Source organism: Lepisosteus platostomus, chromosome 7 (assembly GCF_059453375.1).
Source record: "Lepisosteus platostomus isolate fLepPlt1 chromosome 7, fLepPlt1.hap1, whole genome shotgun sequence".
Taxonomy (NCBI): Eukaryota; Metazoa; Chordata; class Actinopteri; order Semionotiformes; family Lepisosteidae; genus Lepisosteus; species Lepisosteus platostomus.
Window position 1 is genome coordinate 51660637 of NC_142617.1, and position 23561 is coordinate 51684197.

A 23561-nucleotide genomic window follows, 5' to 3' on the forward strand; every position below is an offset into this window, starting at 1 on the left:
CAAGTCATTTCTGCGGCGAGGTCGTGTAAATACATTGGACTTTCAGGTATTATAACCATTAACGTTTTTAATAGTCAAAAACATACGTAATACCTTTGATGTAACAATTAACACTGCCACCACGAATCATGAATATTTACAAAATACTAATAGCACCATCTAGTGACGAAGGCAGGAATTAGCTAAAGCGCCTTTTAGTTTCTCTGCCTTTGCCTTCCGCTTTGACGATAATAATTCCAGAGTTCTGTGCCACATTATAACCTACAAACCTGAGCAGGTGGCCTATGCAATATCAACTACATGATGCAAGAGTGTGAGCAATCAGATGCTTACACGTGGGTCTGAGCCCAAATTGTCAATACTGCTAATTTTGAAGTGGAAGAGCTCCATATTTCCTCAATTCCTTACTTCCAACATTCTTTTTTTTTGCATTAGTGAGTGGTGGTGTGCTGTGCTGTTTCATCATTTCAACAAAAAGCGATAAAATACTCTCAAAGTGTGATACTGAAAGAGCCAGGACAGTGAAGAACAGTCAGAAAGACACACACAGCACGATACAAAACTCTGTGTCAGACGAGGAGCAGTGAAGGGGCCATCAACACTCTTCCTTTAAACAGGCATCACAGTCACTGGTTTCTAAATGATCTGGGTCCACTGGAACAGGCTGATAATACAGCACTTGACCATATCAGAATGAAAGTTACACAGAACAGAATGCAGGTAGTTTTCAAAACTCTTTGACTCTTTTCTACAGGCTGTGCATGATGCACAAGGCCAGGCCATCATGTATGGGTTTGATTTCAGTTTTAGTGTTCTGACACAGCTGTGGTATGTCTGCTGAGAGCTCCTTATGTAGCATGTGACAAAGCTCAATATAACTCTCCTCTTTCTCACTTCTTCTTCCACTGTTCCTGTTGCAGCAGAATGGCACAGGACCCCAGCGACTCCTGTGTGTATCTGCAGAGCAAGGAGTGTGTCACCACCATCTGCTCCTGCTTGGGCTCAGGCTGCTGGGCTCATGACAGCGGTGATACTTCCTGCATACACAACTGGGCTCTGGAGTCCAGAGTGCAGGGCTGACCAGGGCTCTAGTCTGCTTCAATTGGTCTGTATTGCTCAGCTGCATTTGTACAAACCACAACCATGCAGCGCGTCCACATGTTTGCAAATTGCAAACAGGAACAGGAACATATAAAATGACAGGTAAGATTTCTCCATTTTTTTCAATGTTAACTACTTTGTGTGTTTATTCAGATTTCTGCTATTTTGAGAGGGTAGTATAACAGGAACATTAATCCAAAGGAAACTAGAGTGTGTCCTATGGGCACAGGAACTGCAGGTAAGTTGTTAACCTACGTTTTGTTTGTCCTGTTTTCAAAGATTTTAAGTCCTTGGCTGTGACATCAGCTACAAGTGTCAGGAACCCCTTCTCATATCTTTCAGTATTACGGTTTTGTATTTATAAAGCAATTTTGTTTATGGTGTGTGTGTTTATTGGGTGCTTCCACATCCCCAGTGGTATAAAGGGGTTTAATTTTCTGGCTTGGCTCTTCGAGAATCAATCGAGCACTCTTTTGATTAGCAGTGGCCATTTCCAGGACAACCTTGTTTACGTGTCGGCAATGAAAGCCGGGCCTTATGGAAGGGACAGTTGCTTTGACCCGTGATGACTATAATCTCTTTTTAACTAGCCAGGTGGGAACACCTCTAACCTCACCCTGTGCTCTCATGATTCCAGGGAGGCAGCAATTCCATACACTCGGCAAACTGCAGCCGAACGGAGAACACTCCTGGAAAACCACAGAGGATCGTCGCAGCCACAGCCTCAGGTAACCGAACGTCTAGATCTCTTGTAAGACTTGGTTTGGCAGGAGCACATTCCGGGACAGTGGAGCACAATGGAAGTATGATAAAGCATGCATACGGTAAACCAGAGCAAATTCCAGGTACAACGCATTACTCCGACAATGCGACACTACGGGGAACTGGCTCAAGCATACAACATATTTGAGAGCAGAAAGAACGTGTCTTTCCAAAGGAATTCTGTCTACAGGTGTGCTTTCCAGCATAAAATGTTTAAGCCTGCTTTTGGTTTTAGATAAAATACATTGTCAATGTCAAATTTCAACACAACATATGAATCCCACCAGTAAACATGCTTTACAGTTAAAAGTTCCGAAGCTATTCTTAAATAAAGTCAATAGTTTGAAATTAAACAGATTGTGGTGAATTGTGGTGGGATTTAAGACAGGGATATTCAGCAGCAGAGTCGAAGCATTATTCAGGTTTAACAGTGCAGTAAAACCCATTTTTAAAAGAAGGGAGAAGTCAGGAAATATTGAAAGTAATTTCAGTACGAACTTTATGAACATTATGAACTATTTTCATCTATGAGGCTGCAGATTAACTGTTACATCAGAAGTCTTAACTTTCTAACTAGAGGTATTTTGTTTTTGTCCGCCTGTTACCTGGCTGTTCATACTGAAGTATTTCTTTAATCACCTTGTGTTTGATGTGAAAATGGGTCCGTCCTCAGGCAACATAAACTCATCTGTTCTGGAGACTAAACAGCAAGATGGGGTGTTTGGTTTTAAGGAGGCTTTAGATCAGTATCACAGCTAGCATAAGGGACAGGTTCAGGATCTCCTTAATTAACGTGTGACAGTTAATTAGTGCCATCAAATTATCTCACAACTGCATTTTGCAGTTTCTGCTTTTGACATCTCCATGGCAACGTCAAGCCGCGCTCAGATCCTCTATGTGAGTGCCTCTCTCACGCTGTGCTCTCTCAGGTGTTTCTGATGGCTTGGAGATTAAAAATAGATAAAGACATACTGTATGAAAAAAATTTAAGCTTCAGCCTCGTACCTGAGTCTCCTCCTCATCCGCTGTCAGAGTGACTGGGCACACAGTACGTAATGAAAACAGGACAACCGGCTGTTGTTCTTATAGTGTGACTTGAATACTGTGTGACAGAATGACATGTGTGTCTTCATCAGATCGCGGCCACCCCTCAACCATCACCTAGTATTAGAAAGGGGGCAGATGATCTATGGATTTAAATAGCTTGACGATTTTCTGTTAAATAATTTATATGCCCTATCAACCCCCAAAGACGTCTATGAACTACAGGTGGCAGTGACGATTAGAGTTCTAACTGTACCCAGAGTGCCCCTGCCGTGCCTTTCCCTTGCCCGCAGTGCCATGAGTGTAGACGACGATGCCCGCTGGCTGGAGTGGGTCACCAAGCAGTTCGAGAGCATCGCCGGCGACGACAAGGAAATCGACCTGGAGGAGTTCAAAACCGCTCTCAAAGTGAAGGAGGTGAGTTCTTCCCCCAGGTACCATACCGGGCATTCAGAGGGTCATCCAGACTTGTGTTCGATGATTTTGACCATTCTTTGTTCCATTGGTGAGTCAAATGTAAATAATTTTTGTAAACTTTACCCGCAGAAACATGATTAGGACTAATGATTTGACTCATTTGGACGTCATATTTTTACTGCTTCATCAGTATTGATCTTGTGGTTATTGGAATTTAGTCTCCTCTAGTGGACAGATGTATGTTTTTATATGGGTTAGTGCAGGTAAGGGGTGTGTATAAGTATGCCAGGCAAGATCTGTGTCTAACAGAAGCAAGTCTGCCCTTCCTACCAAATACAATTCAAGTTTTCTTAAAAACGTTTGGGATACTTTGAACGATCTCTCTTTTCCAGTTTGTAACTTTGGCTCTTACAGCCCCACCAGTGCTTTGTGTTCCATATCAACACCCTCTCTGTTATCTAGGGTAATTGGTGTAGAGCCTGCCTGGTTCATATTCACTGTGCTGCACTGAGCTCTCTTAACCCATAGGGACTCATTAGGATGACTAGCAGTGTAGGAGGGGGTGGGGTTGGGGGGAGGGTTAGAAAATTCTTGGGCTAATATGGCTGGTAACACCAGAGACAGTTCATGTTACAAGGGCTTATGGTTCGTGTTGAGTTGACCTAAGCTGTACCACACCAAAGTCACAATATTGTAGATTTCCTTCATCCTGGTTTCTGCTTTATTTTCTGCAATAGGTCATAATGAACGCTAAAATCAAATAGTGCTTCTGAACGCAATTAGATTCTTCACGCCAGAGAGGACTGAGCCAAAGGAAACTTCCAAATGGGCATTGTGTACAAAGGTGTCAAACATGTCATTGAAGCGTGGTGCATGAGTCTTGGTTTTCCTGCCAGTCTAGTAGCAGAGAAGAACAGGCAGAAATAAGGGACAAATTAATGTGGAGTGCTGTCACTTGGCTGTTTGAGGGGCTCCATGCAGGCTGTTCCTAATTGAAGCAGCAGCAATCCCTTTCACCTCTTCCTCTGTTCAGGATGAGAGTCTTCCAAACCCGCCCTAGGGCACTGGCAGGCTTGCACAAGATCTTGCATGTGGGCCTTGATTCCCCGCTATTACGTTTTACATAAATAGTCAACAGCTTTATTGCAAGTAGTCCCCTCGAAACGCTTTCCTGACGCCGTGAACGGGCACGCCGTGTCCGTGTTTGCGCAGTCCTTCTTCGCCGAGAGGTTTTTCGCGCTGTTCGACTCCGATGGCAGCAGCTCCATCAGCCTGGACGAGCTGCTGAAGGCCCTGAACCTCCTGATCCATGGCAGCGAGACGGACAAGCTGCGGTTCCTGTTCCAGGTGTACGATGTTGACGGTGAGGCGACGGACTCCAGGTCAGCCTGGATCTTTATAAAACACTGCAGACAACACTGTACCACACAGCTGCTTTTGACCACCTGGTTAATTCAATGATTGCCATTGCTGCTACATGATTGTCAGTGTGACCAATTTTTTTGATAGATGAAATACTTGTAGAGTAACAATGCAAACAAAGCAACAAAGAACAATCTATTCATCACATTTTGGAAGTTTTGTTGTTGTAGCTTATTGATCCCTGGATTTCATCCAGCTACTGTACTTCTTGAAGGGTCCCAGGGAATGTGGGTATTCCCTGGTATCGTGGAACACAATTACTTCTGTGTCATTTTTTCCACAACCCCATAACCCTCTGTGTATAAAAGGCCTTTCTTTGATCTGAGTGTAGAACATTATTAGGTCAGCAGTTTACAGTATGTTTCCTAAATGGCTCAAGCCACTTTCAGCAAGAGCAGTCTTATGTCCCTGCTTGCATGACATTCAGGCTAGGATTTACAACAGGCCGGCTCTTCCCTGCCCGCAGGCAGTGGCTCTATCGACCCAGATGAGCTACGCATCGTGCTGAAGTCCTGCCTGCGCGAGAGTGCCATCTCGTTGCCCGAAGAGAAACTGGACGACCTGACGCTGGCGCTGTTTGAGTCCGCTGACCGCGACAACAGCGGTTCCATCACCTTCGAGGAGCTGAAGGCTGAGCTGGAGAGCTTCCCTGAGGTCATGGAGAACCTCACCATAAGGTCAGCCTGTAGCGACAATATGTCACGGAGGTCACAGTTTCTTCATCGTTGATGCCCCGTTGGCTTGTGGAAGCATTTCCCAACATGCTGGCGCTCCAGCGTGCCTAGGGTAGATTGTGGGCTGGAGCTGCCATGCAATTGTTGTACTGATTAACTCTGTGTTTCTGGACCTGCAGTGCTGCCAACTGGCTGAAGCCCCCCGACTTGGAAAAGAAGAAGCACCAGACCCCACGCTACCTGACACCGGCATACTGGCACAACAACAGCCGCAAGCTGCTCTTCCTGGGTGGCTACGTCTGCCTCAATATCCTGCTATTCACCTTTGCCGCGCTCCAGTACAAGCCCAGCGGTCCCTGGATCATGGTGGCCAAGGGCTGCGGGCAGTGTCTCAACTTCAACTGCACCTTCGTCATGGTGAGTGGCACCGGAGCAGCGCCCTCCTACTCCGGGCCTGATGTCTCCCTGGCAGGGTGGGCATTGGAAGTGCGTTCAGAAGAGGCGCAGGAGCAGAGGTGTCCTCTGCCATTCAGCTAGTCCCCCTTCCATAGTGGCTTGCACAATGGAGTTGCGTTAGTCAGACACTTATTTTACAGGAGTTGAAATGTCCCTTCACCATCACTTTTGGATGGATTTTAAGATTTAACTTCATTTTTGCAACTCCCTGAGCTGCTACTGGGATTTGTCTGTCCGTTTAGCAGAGTCAAAGAGGATGATGTTTTTGTACATTCGCCTTCGGATAACAGTTAAGTGCCAGGCTACACATGGGGTGGGGGAGAGAGCCCTAAAACACTGAGCATGGGCTCCCGCAGCCCTGAAACTCTTGGGTTTGTTCAGTTTACCCGTGACTGTGTGTCATGCCTGACATCCCTCCCTAGAGGGCGCTCTACTACTCCTGTTATTGTCCGTGTGATTAAGCTCCCCAGGTGTACCTTCTTAGGTGTATTATTTAAAGACCAGTTCCTCCAGTCCTCGGGGCTCATCATTAGGGTAAGGATGTTGCGAGGCCCGCCTGGCACCAGGAAACCCTACGACTGTTTCCTGAGGGCATAGACCTCATCCCCGACACCTCCTGCTTCCTGAGCCCGGGGTCTGGAGGATCTCGCCCTGTCACACTTGGACCGCCATGTTTTGTCTCTCCGTCTGTTCCCCCCTCCTGGGAATTTTAACCTTGTCGTGTCCCAGGATGGATTACTCGCGGCTGGACTCCCGGACTGTGCCCTGACCTGCCTTTGGACCCGTTTGGATTTGGATGCTATTCTTTGTCTCCCCCGCTCACTGTCTCACGGATTGTCACTATTATTTTGTGCACTATTAAACCCCTGTGTGTTTCCCTTTACCACGCCTCCTGTTTTCTCCAGTTCTTACCGCATCGCATAGGGTCTACTACAAGACCTGACACGGATCTTAGTCTGTGTTCGCAACACTGTGGGATAAACCTGGGATTTCCACGTGAGGGCCAGCACCGTGCATGACGCCCAAGGCTGGGGTTGTGTCTGTACCCCTCTTTCAAATCTGGCCCTGGTTCGTGAGACGAGATACCCCTATGCCTGGGTTCCTCGTGTCAGTTAATGTGTGCAGTTCCCCCCCCCCTTGTGTCCCGGCAGGTGTTGATGTTGCGGCGCTGCCTGACCTGGCTCAGAGCCACCTGGGTGGTGCGGATCTTCCCGCTGGACCAGAACATCCTGCTCCACCAGCTGGTTGGCTACGCTATCCTTGGCCTCACCATTGTGCACACTGGGGCTCACGTCGTGAATTTCGGTATGAAATCCAGACGCCCCGTGCGCCTTCCTTTCATCCCAATCGCTACTCCGACATGTCTATGAGCCCAGCTGCTGAAGGCCACCCACAATATACATTTATCTGCAGCAGACGTTACCAAAAGAGTTAAGATGGTTTCTAATTGACGCCACACTCTTTCAAAAATGTAAGGTTAAATGGTGGTTTACCCTACTTTCGTTTCCTCTTTATAAACCACTTGCACACACATACTGTTGCATGCAAAATGACTTTTAGATCTATGTTTGTAGCAGAAGCTGGTCTGAGATGATACTCTCGTCGCCTTTGTCACCTGATTTCATTTTTTCCATGGACAGTTTGAATTTCCTCCTCCCTCTCCCGTGAAATCACATTTACATTAGTCCCCCTTGTCACCGTCTGGGACCCAGGCTCAGAACCCCAGTGTGAATTCGCCAAAGAGGAAGTTTTGACCCTGAAAGCTCTGTTAGCAATATTCCCACATTTCGGACGTCAGCCCCTCTGGCCAGCGGAGGTCTTCTGTGATGAGATCACCTCTATGCTCCTCCTCAAAGAGCCCAGGGACAAGGGAGTGAGGAAGACACACGAGTGAGGAAGGCCGTGGTCCTCCACCGCAGCGGCCGGCGACTCTGACGTGACGGCGTCTTCTCTGTCTCCCCTGCGGCAGTGGTGCTGTCCCAGCGCAGCGATGGCTACGGCCTGTGGGAGTACCTGTTCACCACGCGCCCGGGGATCGGCTGGGTGCGCGGCACGGCCTCTCTGACCGGCGTCCTGCTGCAGCTCCTGGTGGGCCTGATGGTGGTGTGCTCCAGCACGTTCGTCCGGCGCAGCGGCCACTTCGAGGTACCGCCCTGGCGGGGGGCCGGGGCTCTCGGGACTCCATTTAAACATCACCATATACCACTTTGTTGGCCGTGTAACATGAATTCAACTCTAACCCGAACCCTCATGCAACTGGAAAACTAGTCCAGGTCAGACCCCAGTTACCCTCACTGGCGTCCAACAGTGAGCTGAACTAATTACAAATATATTGCACCAGTGCTTAAATGTCACCGCAATCCTTTTAAGAGTATATTTATTCTCAAAAAGTCAGATTTTGTGCCTTAAACATGAATTCTTCTTTTGAGCCTGCTTTAAAACAAGTGTTTTGTTTTTTGGATGGAGCTAGGGTTAGCAGTGCTATTAAACCTTGAGTTAAATGCCTGCCACAGTTGTGTTTTACAGGCTTAAATTAAGAGAGTATGAGGTCCAGATTGCAGTTATCTTCCAGTGTTGGCCTATTTGGAGTTCTGGCTCTTGTTAGGCTTAGTAGTAATAATAATAATAATTGCTTACACTTACAGTATATAGTGCTTTTCTGGACAATCCACTCAAAGCGCTTTACAGGTAATGGGGGCTCCCCTCCACCACCACCAGTGTGCAGCCCCACCTGGATGATGCAACGGCAGCCATAGTGTGTCATAACGCTCACCACACATCAGCTCTCAGTGGGGAGGAGAACAGAGTGATGTAGCCAATTCATAGAGGGGGATTATTAGGAGGCCATGATTGGTAAGGGCCAATGGGAAATTTGGCCAGGACGCCGGGGTAACACCCCTGCAGTGATGTAAAAGTATCACAAATATACAAACCCTCACAAACATCTCAAGATCTCAAGGCAATAACAAAAACCTCAAAGCTGTAAAAACAAACCCCTTTCAACTGTGAATATAACTTTGTTTAACCCACAACCTTTAAAGTGATGAAAATTCAAATTGCTGTGTAAATCGTAATGATCACTGGCTTGCACAATGGAGATGCACTAGTCAGACACCTATTTTCCAAGAGTTCAAATGTCCCTTCCACATCACCTCAGGGTGGATGTTAAAATTTAACTTCGCTTTAGCAGCTCCCTGAGCGGTGATTAGTTTGACAGTTATTGCTGCTTCTGGTGTTGCAGCAGTTACTAATGTTGCTGCTGCTATGACTACTGCTGTCATTGTTAGCTCTTTCCCTCTCTCTCGCACCCTCTGGACATTTCCAACTTTATTATGCACACGATGTAATTGTGTGTTTTAAATGAACCGTGCTGTTACAGTGGAGTATGGCAGCTCTCTCAGGCTGTGCCCTGTGGAGTAGCGTATTCGTGGTGGTGTTGGTGGTGTGGTCTTGTGAAGTGATGGACTGGTGTACAATGACTGGCTCAGAAGAAGATGTGAGGATTTCACCACTGCTGCACGTGTGAAGTGGGTTAGTTTATGCTGATCAGAATGTAGACTGTGTAGCATTGTTACCTTCTAAGCTTCTAAGGCTAAGCTGACACTGCAAAAAAGCAATGCAATGTACAGGAGCTTTATGTTCTGCAATGTATTATAGTTTCATATGTAGAAACTAAGCAATGTCCACCATGTCTTGATTGTGATCTAATATGTGTGTGAGTCTCCCTCTCAGCAGGCTCTCTTCTCTGTGCCTTTGGCCACTCACTGTCCAACAGAAGCTCTCATGTGTTCACCCTGAGGTTTTCTACTGGACCCACCTGTCCTACATCTGGGTGTGGGCCCTGCTTGTCGTGCACTGTGCCAACTTCTGGAAGTGGTTTGCAGTCCCCGGGCTGGTGTTCCTCTTGGAGAAGCTGGTGGGCATCGCGGTGTCACGCATGGGAGGACTCTACATCGTGGAAGTCAACCTGCTGCCTTCGAAGGTGAGCGATGTCCTCTGCATGTCTGGTCATGGCCAGGATCTCCAGTTCCCTACTTGCTGTAGGGTTTGTTGTATTATGTATGTGAGTTTATGGCATCATGAATATATTTAGACAATTTTCCAATAAGGCAATTCTGGGCAGCACAGAGATACTCCTGCCTCACAGCTCTGGGTTGCTATCAATGTTCAACAGGAGCTCTTGTCTGTTTACCCTGAGAAGCCTCTTTCCTACATCTGGGTGGGCTCTGCTTGTCACTGTGCTTCACAACTCTGGGTCCTGAGCTCAACTCCTGCCTGGGACATCTTCGGGTGGCCACATGGGTTTTTTCTTGGTGATCCGGTTTCCTACCACCTACCAAAGGCATGCAGGATAGGCTAATTGGTGTCTCAAAATTGTTTGCGGTGTGTCCAGGGCATAATTCTGCCTTGCCCCCTTTACTTCCTGGTTTGACTTTGGGTTGCCACAATCCTTACCAGGAATAAGGAGCTTTCTGGTGAAGGGTGGATGACTGTAATTTCTTCATCATTGTTTGTGAATTTGCTTTCAACATAAACCAAAGCAAAAACACTCAAGAATACTCTTACCTCTCTCCCATTTTTCGATAATAGTATGTTCAGTTTATTTTGGAATGGTAGTATTCCAGAAGATTATTGCCTATGGACACCTTCTGGTCTGTGCCTGATAGCTGCATGCCTTTTATTCTCAGTCCTTGCACGTCCACATCCATACTTTCCTGGACCGGCCTGATACATTATAAAATCATGCCTCTTCATGACTAAACTCACATCTTTCTGAACAGTCCCTTGCTTTTTCTTATTGTTGTACAGTTATGATCTTTCAGAGAAATTGTCTAATTGTATTCATCAGGCCATAAACTAAACAGTAAACAGCGAATGATTCTCGCATCACCTCTGGGTTTTATAGGTAACACACCTGGTGATTAAGAGGCCACAGTTCTTCCAGTTTAAACCCGGAGACTATGTATACATCAACATACCTGTGATTGCCAAATACGAGTGGCACCCCTTTACCATCAGCAGTGCTCCAGAGCAGCAAGGTAAGACTGACCGACAACATGCTATGTGAGCCAGGAATGTACCTGTCCAGGCTGAGTCCCATGTGTTTTTTTAAAGACACACTGTGGCTTCACATTCGATCAATGGGTCAGTGGACCAACAGGCTATATGAATACTTCAGGCAGCTGGAGCCCCAGCACTGCTCTGCCAAGAGACTGACCAGGAGTCTGAGAAACCGACACCACCAAAGAACCACACAGGTCACTCATTTTGCCTTCAGATATTCTTTGCAAAAGGGCGTTCCGATTGCGCGAAGTGTGACTCCATGTGTTCTTGCTTCCTTCCTGCAGGAAGAGCTGTTCAACTCCGTGGGCTGCAACGGGACGGTGGCGTCCAACAAGGATGATGCCATCGAGCTTATGTCCTACAGGTCTAGCTCTCCTCCTGGCCCGACCGACCCCCCTGCTGATCAGCTGGCGCAGCTGGAGCATGGGGAGGTCCCCCAGCTCCGAGAGGTGGGTCTGGCCTGGACTGAATGAGGACTTGCCTGTTGTGATTGCTGTGGTCCAAAAACAAGGTCCAACCCAGAAAAGGGTCAGCTTGGGTATAGCTTATGTATACTGCAACAGCTGCCATCCCTTTAGAACAGATGACCACCGGCTGCCTACAGCAATCTCCCTCAGCCACTGGTTTATTTTATGTGCCTTTATACACTAAACATACTTCTCCAGCAGGGGTCATTCATTACAGTTTTTACATGTGTAAAAAATCAGCTATTTTGATAATACGTCCTGATTATCGCGTTTCTTTGTTGTATTCATATACCGTCTTTATTGTAAAAACAAGTGATAGCCTTACTCAATGTTCATATATGTCTCTTTTCTAATCATAGATCTCAGCGAAAGTGAACGAAAACCAGCGATTTTGTAACATAAAGGTAAGATATTTGAGGGGTCTCCAACCCTGGCCCTGGCTGGGTTCTGCCCCAGTTCAGCCATTCTTATAGGTCACTTCTTTCTAGAAATTGGGAACACCCGTGCGTTATTGAAGTATTAAGCATGTACTCTGTTTAAATTAAAACTCCAGTCCTTCAAGGCCAAGGGCATTTAGATTTTAGTGCAAAATAATTTCTCAATTATTTATTTTAACAAATCACTTACATAAATAATGACAAAGAAGTTGGAAATGTAGAAATTGGTGATTAATGGTGACCTATAAAATGTACTGGTCTGAAGCTCTCCAGGATCAGGGTTAGGGATCTTCGCTGTAGTTGAACTGTAATGCTCACCTGTTGTAGTCTGCACAAACTTCACTGGATTTATTAACATTTATCAAATGACTTTGTGTAACAATAATAACTTGGGGTCACTAGTAACATTGGATTTTTAAAAAGATATGTTCAGTCAGAATTCACATTGATAATTTGAAGTGTTACCCTTTGTTTTATAAAGTTGCTTTACAAATACTTGATATTATTTCAGTTCTGTGCTTTTTCCCACTTTCTCTGTGCTGCTGTATTGAAACCACCCTGTGTGCCTTGTTCTTGAGAGATTGCTGTGCAAAGTGTATAAGTGATGCTGTGTCCTGCTGTGTTCCTCAGTGCTATGTGGATGGTCCATACGGGACCCCCACCCGGCAGATCTTCGCCTCGGAACATGCCGTGCTGATTGGAGCCGGCATTGGGATAACCCCCTTCGCCTCCATCCTGCAGAGCATCATGTACCGGTGAGACAGGACAAGGCTGTGTTCACTGAGAAGACATGCTGCACACATCTACACAGAGATGATGATTGTTATTAATACACACTGCACACACTGACATCTGCACAGAGATGATGATCGTTATTAATACACACTGTACACACTGACATCTGCACAGAGGTGATGATTGTTATTAATACACACTGCACACACTGACATCTGCATAGAGATGATGATTGTTATTAATACACACTGTACACACTGACATCTGCACAGAGATGATTGTTATTAATACACACTACACACACTTACATCTGCACAGAGATGATGATCATTATTAATACTGCACACACTTACATCTGCACAGAGATGATGATCGTTATTAATACACACTGTACACACTGACATCTGCACAGAGGTGATGATTGTTATTAATACACACTGCACACACTGACATCTACACAGAGATGATGATTGTTATTAATACACACTGTACACACTGACATCTGCACAGAGATGATCATTATTAATACTGCACACACTTACATCTGCACAGAGATGATGATCATTATTAATACTGCACACACTTACATCTGCACAGAGATGATGATCATTATTAATACTGCACACACTTACATCTGCACAGAGATGATGATCGTTATTAATACACACTGTACACACTGCCACTATACAGATATGATTATTATTTTTAAAGCACACTGCATGCAGCAGTGTACACTGTACATTTGTACACTGAACTGACACTGTACAAATGATCATGATGATTATTATTAATGTACACTTGAAACAAACACACTGTACACAATGTACTTACAAGGGATACTGGCTCTGCAACTGTACACTGATACTTTCGCTGTACACTGTATATTGACACTGTACACTCAAACAGTATGGGGCCGTGTGTAACTACATTGCATACGTGCATTGCACACTGACACTGTATCAATACAGCACATACCAGCATTGCACACTGTACACAGAAATTAATATTGATTTTAATGAAGACATTTTTGTTGTGAAACATTATTTAAGGTATCGGATGAGGAAACAGAACTGCCCAAATTGTAACTATTCCTGGTGTGAGAATCTGAAAGACAATGAAATGAAACTGAGAAAGGCAAGGCATCTATTTTATTGGTTTTTGTTACATTATTCTTTAGTAGTCTATATAACCTTTGTTTTTACAATAAAACAAAGACACATACAGAAGGGCATCTTCAGTTTCCTTTAAATAAATGCTTGAATAATTTTAAATATAGAGATTGATGAACCCTACCACACTCAAAGCGTACGACTATATGACCTACCTACACTATATTACTATATAACTGTGTGCCCTGCTGTGTGTCCAGCCATTTATCTTGCTGTGTGCTCAGTTCTGTGCCCTGCTGTATGAATCGTTACTGAAAAAAGAAAAAAACAATATCTTATGCATGTAGGCATGTATATCCTCACATGATATCATAATCAAATGAATTAAAAACGAATCCTAATGTATCATCGACCCAAAAGCTAATCATAAATCTTAAATCATAGCCTAAACTTAACCCCAGTGTAACTACCCTGTTTGCAAAACATAACCTTCCCATTAGCATAACAAATCTTAAATCCAATACTTATTTTCACCCAAATCCTAACCCTAAGCCTGACACTGTTTCATACTATCTTAATTTAAAAGATGTAATTTGAGTTATTTATTGATCTTCTACCTTTATTGAAAAACAGGACTGCAATTGCTCCTCATCACTCGCTTGTGTGGCTGTTTCAGGTGGACTTCATCTGGATCAATCGGGACCAGAGGTCCTTTGAGTGGTTTGTGAGTCTGCTCACCAAACTAGAGATGGACCAGGCAGATGAGGAGCCAGAAGGTGACAGAAAGAAGAAGAGAGAGTCAGGGCAGAGAGGAAGAGTCAGGGCAAAGAGGAGGAGAGAGTCAGGGGAGAGAGGAAGAGAGAGTCAGGGCAGAGAGGAAGAGAGAATCAGGGGACAGAGGAAGAGAGAGTCACGTGAGAGGGAAAGACAGAGTCAGGGGAGAGAGGAAGAGAGAGTCAGGGAAGAGAGGAAGAGAGAGTCAGGGGAGAGAGGGAGAGAGGAAGAGAGAGTCAGGGGAGAGGGAAAGAGAGAGTCAGGGCAGAGGGAATGAGAGGCTCAGGGGAGACCCACATTTTTTTTCAATTCAAGGTGGTTTATAAGCATGACCGATGGGTACAATCAGTGTTGCCAAAGCAAATGAAAGTAATGATATTTACATTAAACAAAACAAAAAATAGAAGTAAAATAAAATCTACAGACATATTACAGACATTTACAACAAAGACATATTATAAAATATTGACATATACTGTAGGCGGCTTGAGCATCATTGGGAGACAGACTTACTGTTCTTCAGGCTGTGACAGGAGATCACATACTGGGCTGCCAGTTCAACTGAGTTCCCTCCTCCCTCTCCCAGTAGGAATGGGACCCGTTGTGATTCTGGCAGGTGTGGGAACTCTGGGATTAGATTTCTGAATTTCGGGAAGAATGTTTCTCTAATCCCAGAGTATCTGTCACAGTGCAGTAGGAAGTGCACCTCTGTCTCTATTTCTCCCCGCTGGCAGTGGGAGCACAGCCTGTCCTCTCTGGGCACCCAGGTCTGCCTGTGTCGCCCAGTTTCTATGGCCAGGCTGTGGTCACTGAGCCTGTACTTCGTCAGGGTCTGTTTCTGTTTGTTGTTTCTTATTTTGGTCAAATATTCAGCTAATGTGTATTGTCTATTTAGGGTTCTGTAGCATTCCAGTTTATGTTGTGTTTGTGTGTGTGTCCCAGTGTGTGAGATATTGCTGTTTGATCTGTGCTGTGATGTGGTTGAGTCTGGTTTGTGGTGCTCTAGCAGTGCTGTCCTGAGGCTGGTTAACGTCGGTGTGGCTCAGGCCAGTGAACCTCAGGACCAGGTGGCTCAGGGGGCTCTGTTTGGGGCTCAGTTATTGACTCAGCAGGGCTTTCTGGTGGTAGGAATGTTGGTCGCTGTTTTTTAGGTGTAGCCAATACTTTAATATTATTTTCTGTATGTTTATCAATAGTGGATACTGGACTTATTCGGCCCTGCACCCATTGTTAGGTGTTTTTCTCTGCACACGGAGGATGTTTCTACAGATCTCCATGTGCAGAGTTTCTGTTGGGTGTTTGTTCCATTGAGTGTAATCCTGGTCTGTGAGGGGACCCCACACTTCACTGCCATATAGGGCAATGGGTTGGATTACACTTTTAAATATTTGGAGCCAGATTCTTGTTGGTGGGTTGATGTTGAAGAGCCTCCTTCTTATTGCGTAGAAAGCCCTGAGTGCCTTCTCCCTCAGTGCCTTCACTGCCAGGTCAAAACTCCCAGAAGAGCTGATGGTGAGACCGAGATATGTGTAGCTGGATGTGTGCTCCAATGTGTTGTGGTTCAGTGTGAATTTGAACCTGTTTCCCTGAGGTCTGGCTTTCTTCTGGAAAACCATAACTCTGGTCTTGTCCAGATTGACTGTCAGTGCCCAGGTCTGACAGTACTGCTCCAGCAGTGCCAGGCTCTGCTGCAGCCCCTGTTCTGTGGGCGACAACAGGACCAGGTCATCTGCGTAGAGCAGGAACTTGATTTCTGTGTCGTGTAGTGTGAGACCAGGAGCTGCAGACGGCTCCAACATTCCTGCTAATTTGTTGATATAGATATTGAACAGTGTTGGGCTCAGGCTGCAGCCCTGTCTCACCCCACGGCCTTGGGTGAATCATTTAGTCCCTTTGTTTCCAACTGCACATTTGCTCTCTGAATACATTGATTTAATTATGTCGTACACTTTGCCCCCTATGCCACTTTGGAGTAGTTTGTTAAACAATCTTTCATGCCAAATCGAGTCAAATGCTTTTTTGAAATCGACAAAGCAGGCAAAAATTTTACTTTTGTGTTTTTGGTGGATGTGTTTCCCTCTCTCTGTCCTGGGACAGGAGGGCACTGCCTATAGCAGACAATAATTTCCCACCTCACTTAATTGTTTTCTACTGTTCTGAAAGGGAAAACAATTAGAGCGAACTTTGGGTGGCAAGAAATGTTTTGAATTCAGCCTGCAGTCAAACAAGGAATGAGGAATCTCCTAAATAACACTGGACAAACTCATTTTCTAACTGCGGCAGCAGAGGATAGAGTCCTTGACTGCCTGAGGAGAGCTGACAGGGAAGGGCAGCTGCTAACCTCCAAAAACCTGAAACAGCTCCCTCTTCAGCACAGAGTCAGGGCAGAGAGAAAGAGGTAGCCAGGGGAGAGAAAAGGAGAGAGTCTGGAGAGAAAGAGAGATGTGTGGCTAGAATTTGAGCGATTTCAGCCAGTGTCAGTTCACACCCTGTGAATCAGGCCTGCAGCCAGGGGGAGGCTTTGCCTTCCATAAAACCACAAGAAAATCCCAGAAAAATAACAGCTCACTGCAACTGGCTGGTTTTCTACCCCAACTCATTTCAAAAGATCCCAGTCAGTTTATTTCATGAGCGCACAATGTTTGAAGTAAAACAATTCCTAGATACTGGGTTGGGCAGCCCTGGTCCATGAGTGCTGGATTCTTGTTGGTTTTAAATGTACCTATTAGTTTGCACTTGGAAAACTCAGCCAATCTGACTTCCTATCCACCACATTGGCTCAGTTAAGGCATTAGAGTTTAGGGATGGAAAGATGTGCAGCACTCAAGTACCAGGCCTGCCCACCAGAAGTGAGGCCTGTGTCTCTGCCTCCTGCTTGCCAAGCCCAGTTTGAAATAAGGGCTGGAGACAACTTTTGCTTGCTCCTTTGAAACCAGAAAATGACCGAAGCGAGCCTCAGGTGTCCTCTGAGCTGGTGTGTGTCTGTCTCTGGGCGAATGGCAGGCCGCTTCCTGGAGATGCACATGTACATGACCTCCGCCCTCAGCAAAAACGACATGAAGGCCATCGGGCTGCAGATGGCCCTGGACCTGCTGGCCAAGAAGGAGAAGAGAGACTCCATCACTGGGCTCAGGACACGGACCCAACCGGGTCGGCCCAACTGGGGCAAGGTAGGGCCAGATCAAGGTAACAGGAACAGCAGCTTACACTTGTATAGCATCTGTATCGTGGATAGTTCACAGTAAAGAACCAGCAGAACCAGTCAAAAACCCAGGCAACAGGATCTCTGGGGTAAGATGGAGACATTTTTGCAACAGTATATCTCACAGCACATGAACCAAACCTTAGAGATTCTGAAAGGGGGAGGGAGGGAGGGGGAGGAATCAGATTTAAGGTAATAAAGGAAGGGCACTAAACACAAGCTGGACTATTTGACAATAGATCAGGAACTAGGCTGCAGTTCTGCTAAGTTACCACCAGAGGGAGCCAAAACCTCATTGTTTAGAAAGTGGTGCTCTTTTGAGATCCCATAGTTTGAAATTTTACTCAGAAGCTTCAAACACAACCACATTTGTAAGTTTTTTTTTTTGTCATTTCCGAGCTAGTGATTTTTAAGAACTCATTGCACACAGGATGAAATAGCTGATGTAGCCGGGATGTTTTTTTAAAGACGTCCATTCAACTTTAAAATCCAGATTATGTTTACTGTGTTTGCATTTCAAACGTTCTCGCAACCAGCCTTTTTAATCTTTTTGCATGTGTTCATTTTCGTGGTGCGAAACAGGTGTTTCAGAAGGTCGCTGAAGAGAAAAAGGGGAAAGTCCACGTGTTCTTCTGTGGTTCTCCAGCTCTTGCAAAATTCATCAAGGCTCACTGCGAACAGTCCGGCTTTAAATTCTACAAAGAAAATTTCTGAGGCAGCCGTGCATCCAGAGCAGATCGGATGGAGCACTGTGGACAACACTCATCGTGCTTTTTGTACCACATTACCTGCTTCTGCGTGTTCCAGTTTTAAAAAAAGAAAACCAATTCCTAGCACTACAACATACAAAGTTTAGTGATTAAATTCACTGTGGGGGAATTTAATAGTAACATTGTTAATATTTGTTTAGGGCTGTATGGTGGTGCAGTTTTAGCATCTCTGTCTTGCAGTACTGGGTTCAGCTCCTGGGGTGGTTTCAGCATAAAGTGTGTATGTTCTCCCTGTGTTTGTGTGGCTTTCTTCTGGGTGGTCCAGTTTCCTTCCACAGTCTAAAGACATACCGGTAGGTTGGCTGGCCCTGCTGTGTGTGTTTGTGTCTACGTGTGCCCTGTCATGGACTGGTGTCCTGTCCAGTGTGTTTCCCACCTTGTGTCTGTTGCTTGTCAGGTTAGGCTCTAGCTTCCCTGCAATGCTGTACTGGATGAAAAAGTGGATGGATATTTGTTTACTTGCCTACTGTTTTGACCAATTTGTATTCTTTTACAATGAGATCAAAAGAGCACTTTTCATCCCAAAGAATCACAGATCACTTTACACATAGTAGAGAATGAACAACATCTACCACTGCAATGCAGGTCTCCCCTGGGGGACCTGCTGCAGCCCCACTACACAGCAGATCAGGTAGAAAAGTAAAGAATTGCTTTGCCAGTTGATTGTAGGAGGATCTTAATGCAGGCTAGTTTGAACAAGGTTAATAACCCTGCTTTTATGAAACATGTGCCATGAGATCTTTAATGATCAGTGAGTGATGATCAGAGCTTGCGTAACGTGTCACCCGGGGGACAACACGTCCTGTAACCAAACAGGTGTGGAAATTCTGATTCTAGGGAAAGAACACCACCTACTGGTCTACCAACAGCACTTGCAGTACCCAAGACACCCTTCCCAGCACTGAACAGACTCAGCTTTGCTTTGCTGTTGAGATCCTGACAAGGCTGGGCTAGAAGGTGGTCATGCTCCTGTGTAAACTGAATGTGGAGATAAATGTATTGAGATCATGACTTTCAGAGGATTCGCTGAAGCCTACCTGAAAGAGGTCATTTTCATTAGGGTGAACCACCATCTTTTAATTTCAAACTTTATGAAAGTGGGAAGCTGTTTCTTCAACTATTATTCATTCTCCCCCTTGCAAAAATAAAATCAGTGACAGGTTTTTTATTTTTCCCCAGATTGTATCATTTTCTCTTTTAAAAATAATCAAAGCAAAAAAGCATTACATTTCAACAGGAATAAAGATACACGAACCTAGGAAGTTAGTGATGATGTTACTGTTATTTTGATATTTAGCTGATATGTTCTTAAGCTTTTTAGGAATAGTCCAATCCTATAGTTCATTCAGTTTATTAGAATGTCTTAGTTTTATAACAGATTATGTTCAAACCTAACCAACAGTAAAAGAGGATGGTTTTTTTTTTGTAAATGATCACACAAGTTGTACTATTGAATACAAGGTAAACTGATTTCTGACTGCATCAATCGCCATCTGAATGTGTGACTTTTTAAGTTGTGTCTGTGCAATCTGAAAAACATTTTCATGCGATCCATGAAAATACAGTTTATGTTGTTTTGGACTGCAGTAACATTTTCCACACACTTGAAGGTGCTGCAGTATGTTTTTTCAATCATCCACTTATTTCTAGGCATTGCCATATTCTATCTGCTTACTTCAGGCTACAGCACAGAAATGTTTGCATTTATCTTTTGTCTTTGATTGTGATAAAGTTTTCTGCTTTTCTGTCATTTCCAGACTGATTTTGTTCATGTGAAATAGTTTTAAAAGTTGCACGTCTGCTGCAGGTTTTCAGATTTGCTCTTTGGACTGAAATAAATCAGTTTATGAAGTGGTGTTTTAATAATGGAGAAACATTGATAAGCCAGTCTTTGCATTGTAATTAACATGTAGTTACAGCTAACAGGTATTTGTTCAATGTTTAGTGGTGGCGTGCTGATGTTACAGTTGTGTGACCTACTGTCTCTGCAGTACAATGCCATTACTGTCACGGATGTCGGAAAGGACGAGCCGTAGAATGGCAGGAGAGCGAAAAGACCCTATGCGTAGCGGCGAGACGGGGGTTAACCCGGGCTCAGCTGTTCAGGAAATGCCGTATAGAAACCTATGCCCTCAGGTTGCGGACGTGGGGCGACCTGGTGCTAGGCGGGTCTCAGGACATCCGAACGTCAATGCTGAGCGAAGGCAAATGAAAGACCCAGAAATATATAGACCCAGAGATAGAGAAACACCGAAAGGACAGCAAAGAACCGGAAACAAGAGACAGGACAGAGAAGGAGCGCCCTCTGGCTGCAGAGGACGTGACAATTACACTCAGCCTGCGGCCTGAGGCAGATCCTGCAGACAGGTAGCGTAGAGATTTCCTCATCTGGTCTGGTTGTTTTCAACCTTTTTTTGACATTAAAAAAAAGATATAATCCCTGGAAAGAAAGCTAATAACTGAGCATCACTGTGCTGACACTGCCAATCAATTAAAAATACTCCACATATTAATGCCGTGTCGTCGCAGAGACCTGTTTGTCACTAGACTGGAGATAGTTAGATTGTCTGTCTTGCAAATGACCAGCATGGGAGCAATTACTCAGCTAAACAAATATTGCTGTTACATCGCTCTATTAGGCTGATTTATTTCGCCCTGCGTGACTTTCCTGACGCAGACAGAAGCGCTGTAATGGGGGATATTAATACATGTACACGGGGCAGGCGGTGCTGTGGCTGACACAGGTGACCATGGCTTAGGCCTCACTGTTGCAGGACACCAGCTGCTCCACAGGCTCTCCTCCACATGTCTGAGCGGGGCTCACAAGCTTTCAGTATGTACTTGAAAAACACATCAAAACAATGAGCATTGTGGGCAATAAACAGAAGCAGACGGGTTAGATACGTAGGGCATGAGAAAGTGTAACGTCTGACCAACAACATTGCGCAGTGTTTCAGTGGTTTTCCTCAACATTGTACACTGCCTTAACACTGTTTTCATTACATTTCCCTAGCCAGGACATTGTTAAAAGGACCACAAACTGAATATCATAAGCTAACCCATACAGTAACCATACAGTATGTGATAGGTCCTAGATCTGTAGAAGAGAAAGGTTTACAACTGACAGTGAATGTTGCTCCATTCCATTATTAATTTTATTTGATTCAGGTGGGTCTTAAGAACAGACATGTGTAATACAACACCCACACTCAAACACAGGGTGAGGAGACGGGGGCTTGGGACACTGCTTGGACCAAACACTGGACTTCTCTAATAAAGTGCAATGTCTGTAGAGGCCTGTGTTGGACAGAAATGTTGAACTTGCAAAGTCCCCTGCAGCTGTGTTAGTCTGTTTTTCTGTGTATGCGGAGGGCGGCTGTGATCGGTCTTCTCCAGACGAAACGTGAATTGAGCGCCCTCTGCCGTGAGGAATCGGAACAACACTTGGGTGATACAGCGTGACCGACGCGCAAAACCCGAACCCCAACCCTACAGGCAGGTCAGACCTGCTTGGGAAGCATGTCCTGCTTGCGATGCTGGGTACCAAAGCAAAATCCCAACTGAACTGCCTCCTTGCATTCTATCAGAGTCCTAGAGAACCTAGTTTTAACATGTCAACCTAAAATGCATCTCTGCACTTATGCATCATTGCTAAAATGCATTTTCTTTAAATAAAAGGGTACTGAGGTATGCAAAGATATAGATATTTGACCTGTTAGCTGATACTCAACAGCCTGAAATTAATAAAGTTAATAGCATTTCACCGGTCAGCACTCAACAAACCAGTCGGCCATCATGGTGTGAAAGCAACTCTTTTTTAGTGTTGCGTGAAGTCTGTTGCATAGTATTGATGTCTGTTCTTTGATCTCAGACACATCCAGGAAATCCCATCTTAATTCACACTGTACATCATAACACGTGGAGCATCAGGCTGACAGTTATCGCAGCCTGACTGGCTGAGCTGTAAAGCTTATTGACATCTCTGCTGCCCTTGATGGAACTGACGCACACAGTCGACTGGCCTTCTTCTGGGTGTCACTTCTCTGCCTCATTGAGCAGCAAATCACACAGAGCCACTGCTAACCTCCTCCCAATAAAGCAGATGAAGACATGAGCACAGCAATGAAGTGAAGGTTAAAGTGTGTGGCAGAGCTGTACGTCTGTGTGTGCTGCCTTCAGCCTTGAGGGGAGAATGGGAAAGATAAGATTAAGTGAGAAAGTTTCAGTCCATCTTGTAGCTTCTTCTGCAAGAAGCTACTGTAATTGGTCTAAGGATCTTCTCCAGCCGTTCTTCGAAAGAGGCCAGGCTATCAGCTTCAATAACATGGCCGGACAGCTTGTTCCACACCCCCACAACCCTTTGGGTACAGAAGTGGCAGCTGTTTTTTAAATGCCATTAGACATTCAGTGGCCACCCCTTCTAGAGTTTTACCCTGGTCAATTTGCTAGTTGGATTTACTTCAAGCGTAGTTTTCCATGACATTTAACGCCAGCTTGCTTTCACAACAGGCTTCAATCACTAGATCGTTCTGATTCTCCCTGATCAGATACAAAATGCCTGCTAGTGCCAGGGCAAAGCTTCTCAGTGGATGAGCCCTTCTCGGGGGGGGGGGAGATTTAAAAGTGACTCAATCTGCTGCCAGCAATCAAAAGCTCGTGCCTCAGAGATGTCACCTCCAAAAATTCAGCTTGGTGGAGTTGTGCTCTCCGATTGGCTACTTCTCCTGCACCCCCTTCCCTGGCGTGAAGGGGGGAAGGAGCTGCTAACGGCCCGAGAACAAACAGATGGCAAGAAGGAGCCCTCAAACAGGAGCAGCAGCAAGGTTAGAGCTCGCAGAGTGAATATGAAGCCGCAAAGCACAGCCCCAGTCTCGGCCATGAAAAATTAATGAACTTCCTCTCCCATCTACTCCGGCCCGTCAGATGTTGTTTCCTCTGCTCTCTGCTCATCAGATGTTTTTTTTTCCTGTGGAAGATGTTTAAATGAATTATTCAGGGATGTGGGGCAATTTAATTGAACTACAGCACCATGCTTAATCTGGTGAATTTGCCACCATGGGTGCACAAGGGCATCCTGGGAAGGCAAGGCATTTATAGTGCTACAGGCACGTTGCAGACCTCCATGCC

At 45.2% G+C, this 23561-nt stretch overlaps 1 protein-coding gene across 2 annotated transcripts; it reads left to right on the forward strand.

The window, feature by feature from the left end:
- Window positions 1-923: 923 nt before the first annotated feature.
- On the forward strand, window positions 924-20184 carry nox5 (NADPH oxidase, EF-hand calcium binding domain 5). 2 transcript variants are annotated; one of them, XM_088641128.1, is made up of 18 exons: window positions 924-1203; window positions 1739-1829; window positions 3201-3324; window positions 4537-4687; window positions 5213-5423; window positions 5600-5837; window positions 7028-7181; window positions 7846-8021; window positions 9676-9858; window positions 10783-10915; window positions 10992-11134; window positions 11225-11389; window positions 11767-11811; window positions 12475-12599; window positions 13629-13713; window positions 14365-14464; window positions 17466-17632; window positions 18247-20184. In XM_088641128.1, exons 1-18 carry the CDS (start codon window positions 1197-1199, stop codon window positions 18376-18378), a joined length of 2430 nt encoding a protein of 809 aa, XP_088497254.1. In that variant the 5' UTR covers window positions 924-1196; the 3' UTR covers window positions 18379-20184. The 2 variants fall into 2 exon arrangements, with proteins under 2 accessions (XP_088497254.1, XP_088497253.1); XM_088641127.1 differs by having other exon boundaries at window positions 10992-11389.
- Window positions 20185-23561: the final 3377 nt, after the last annotated feature.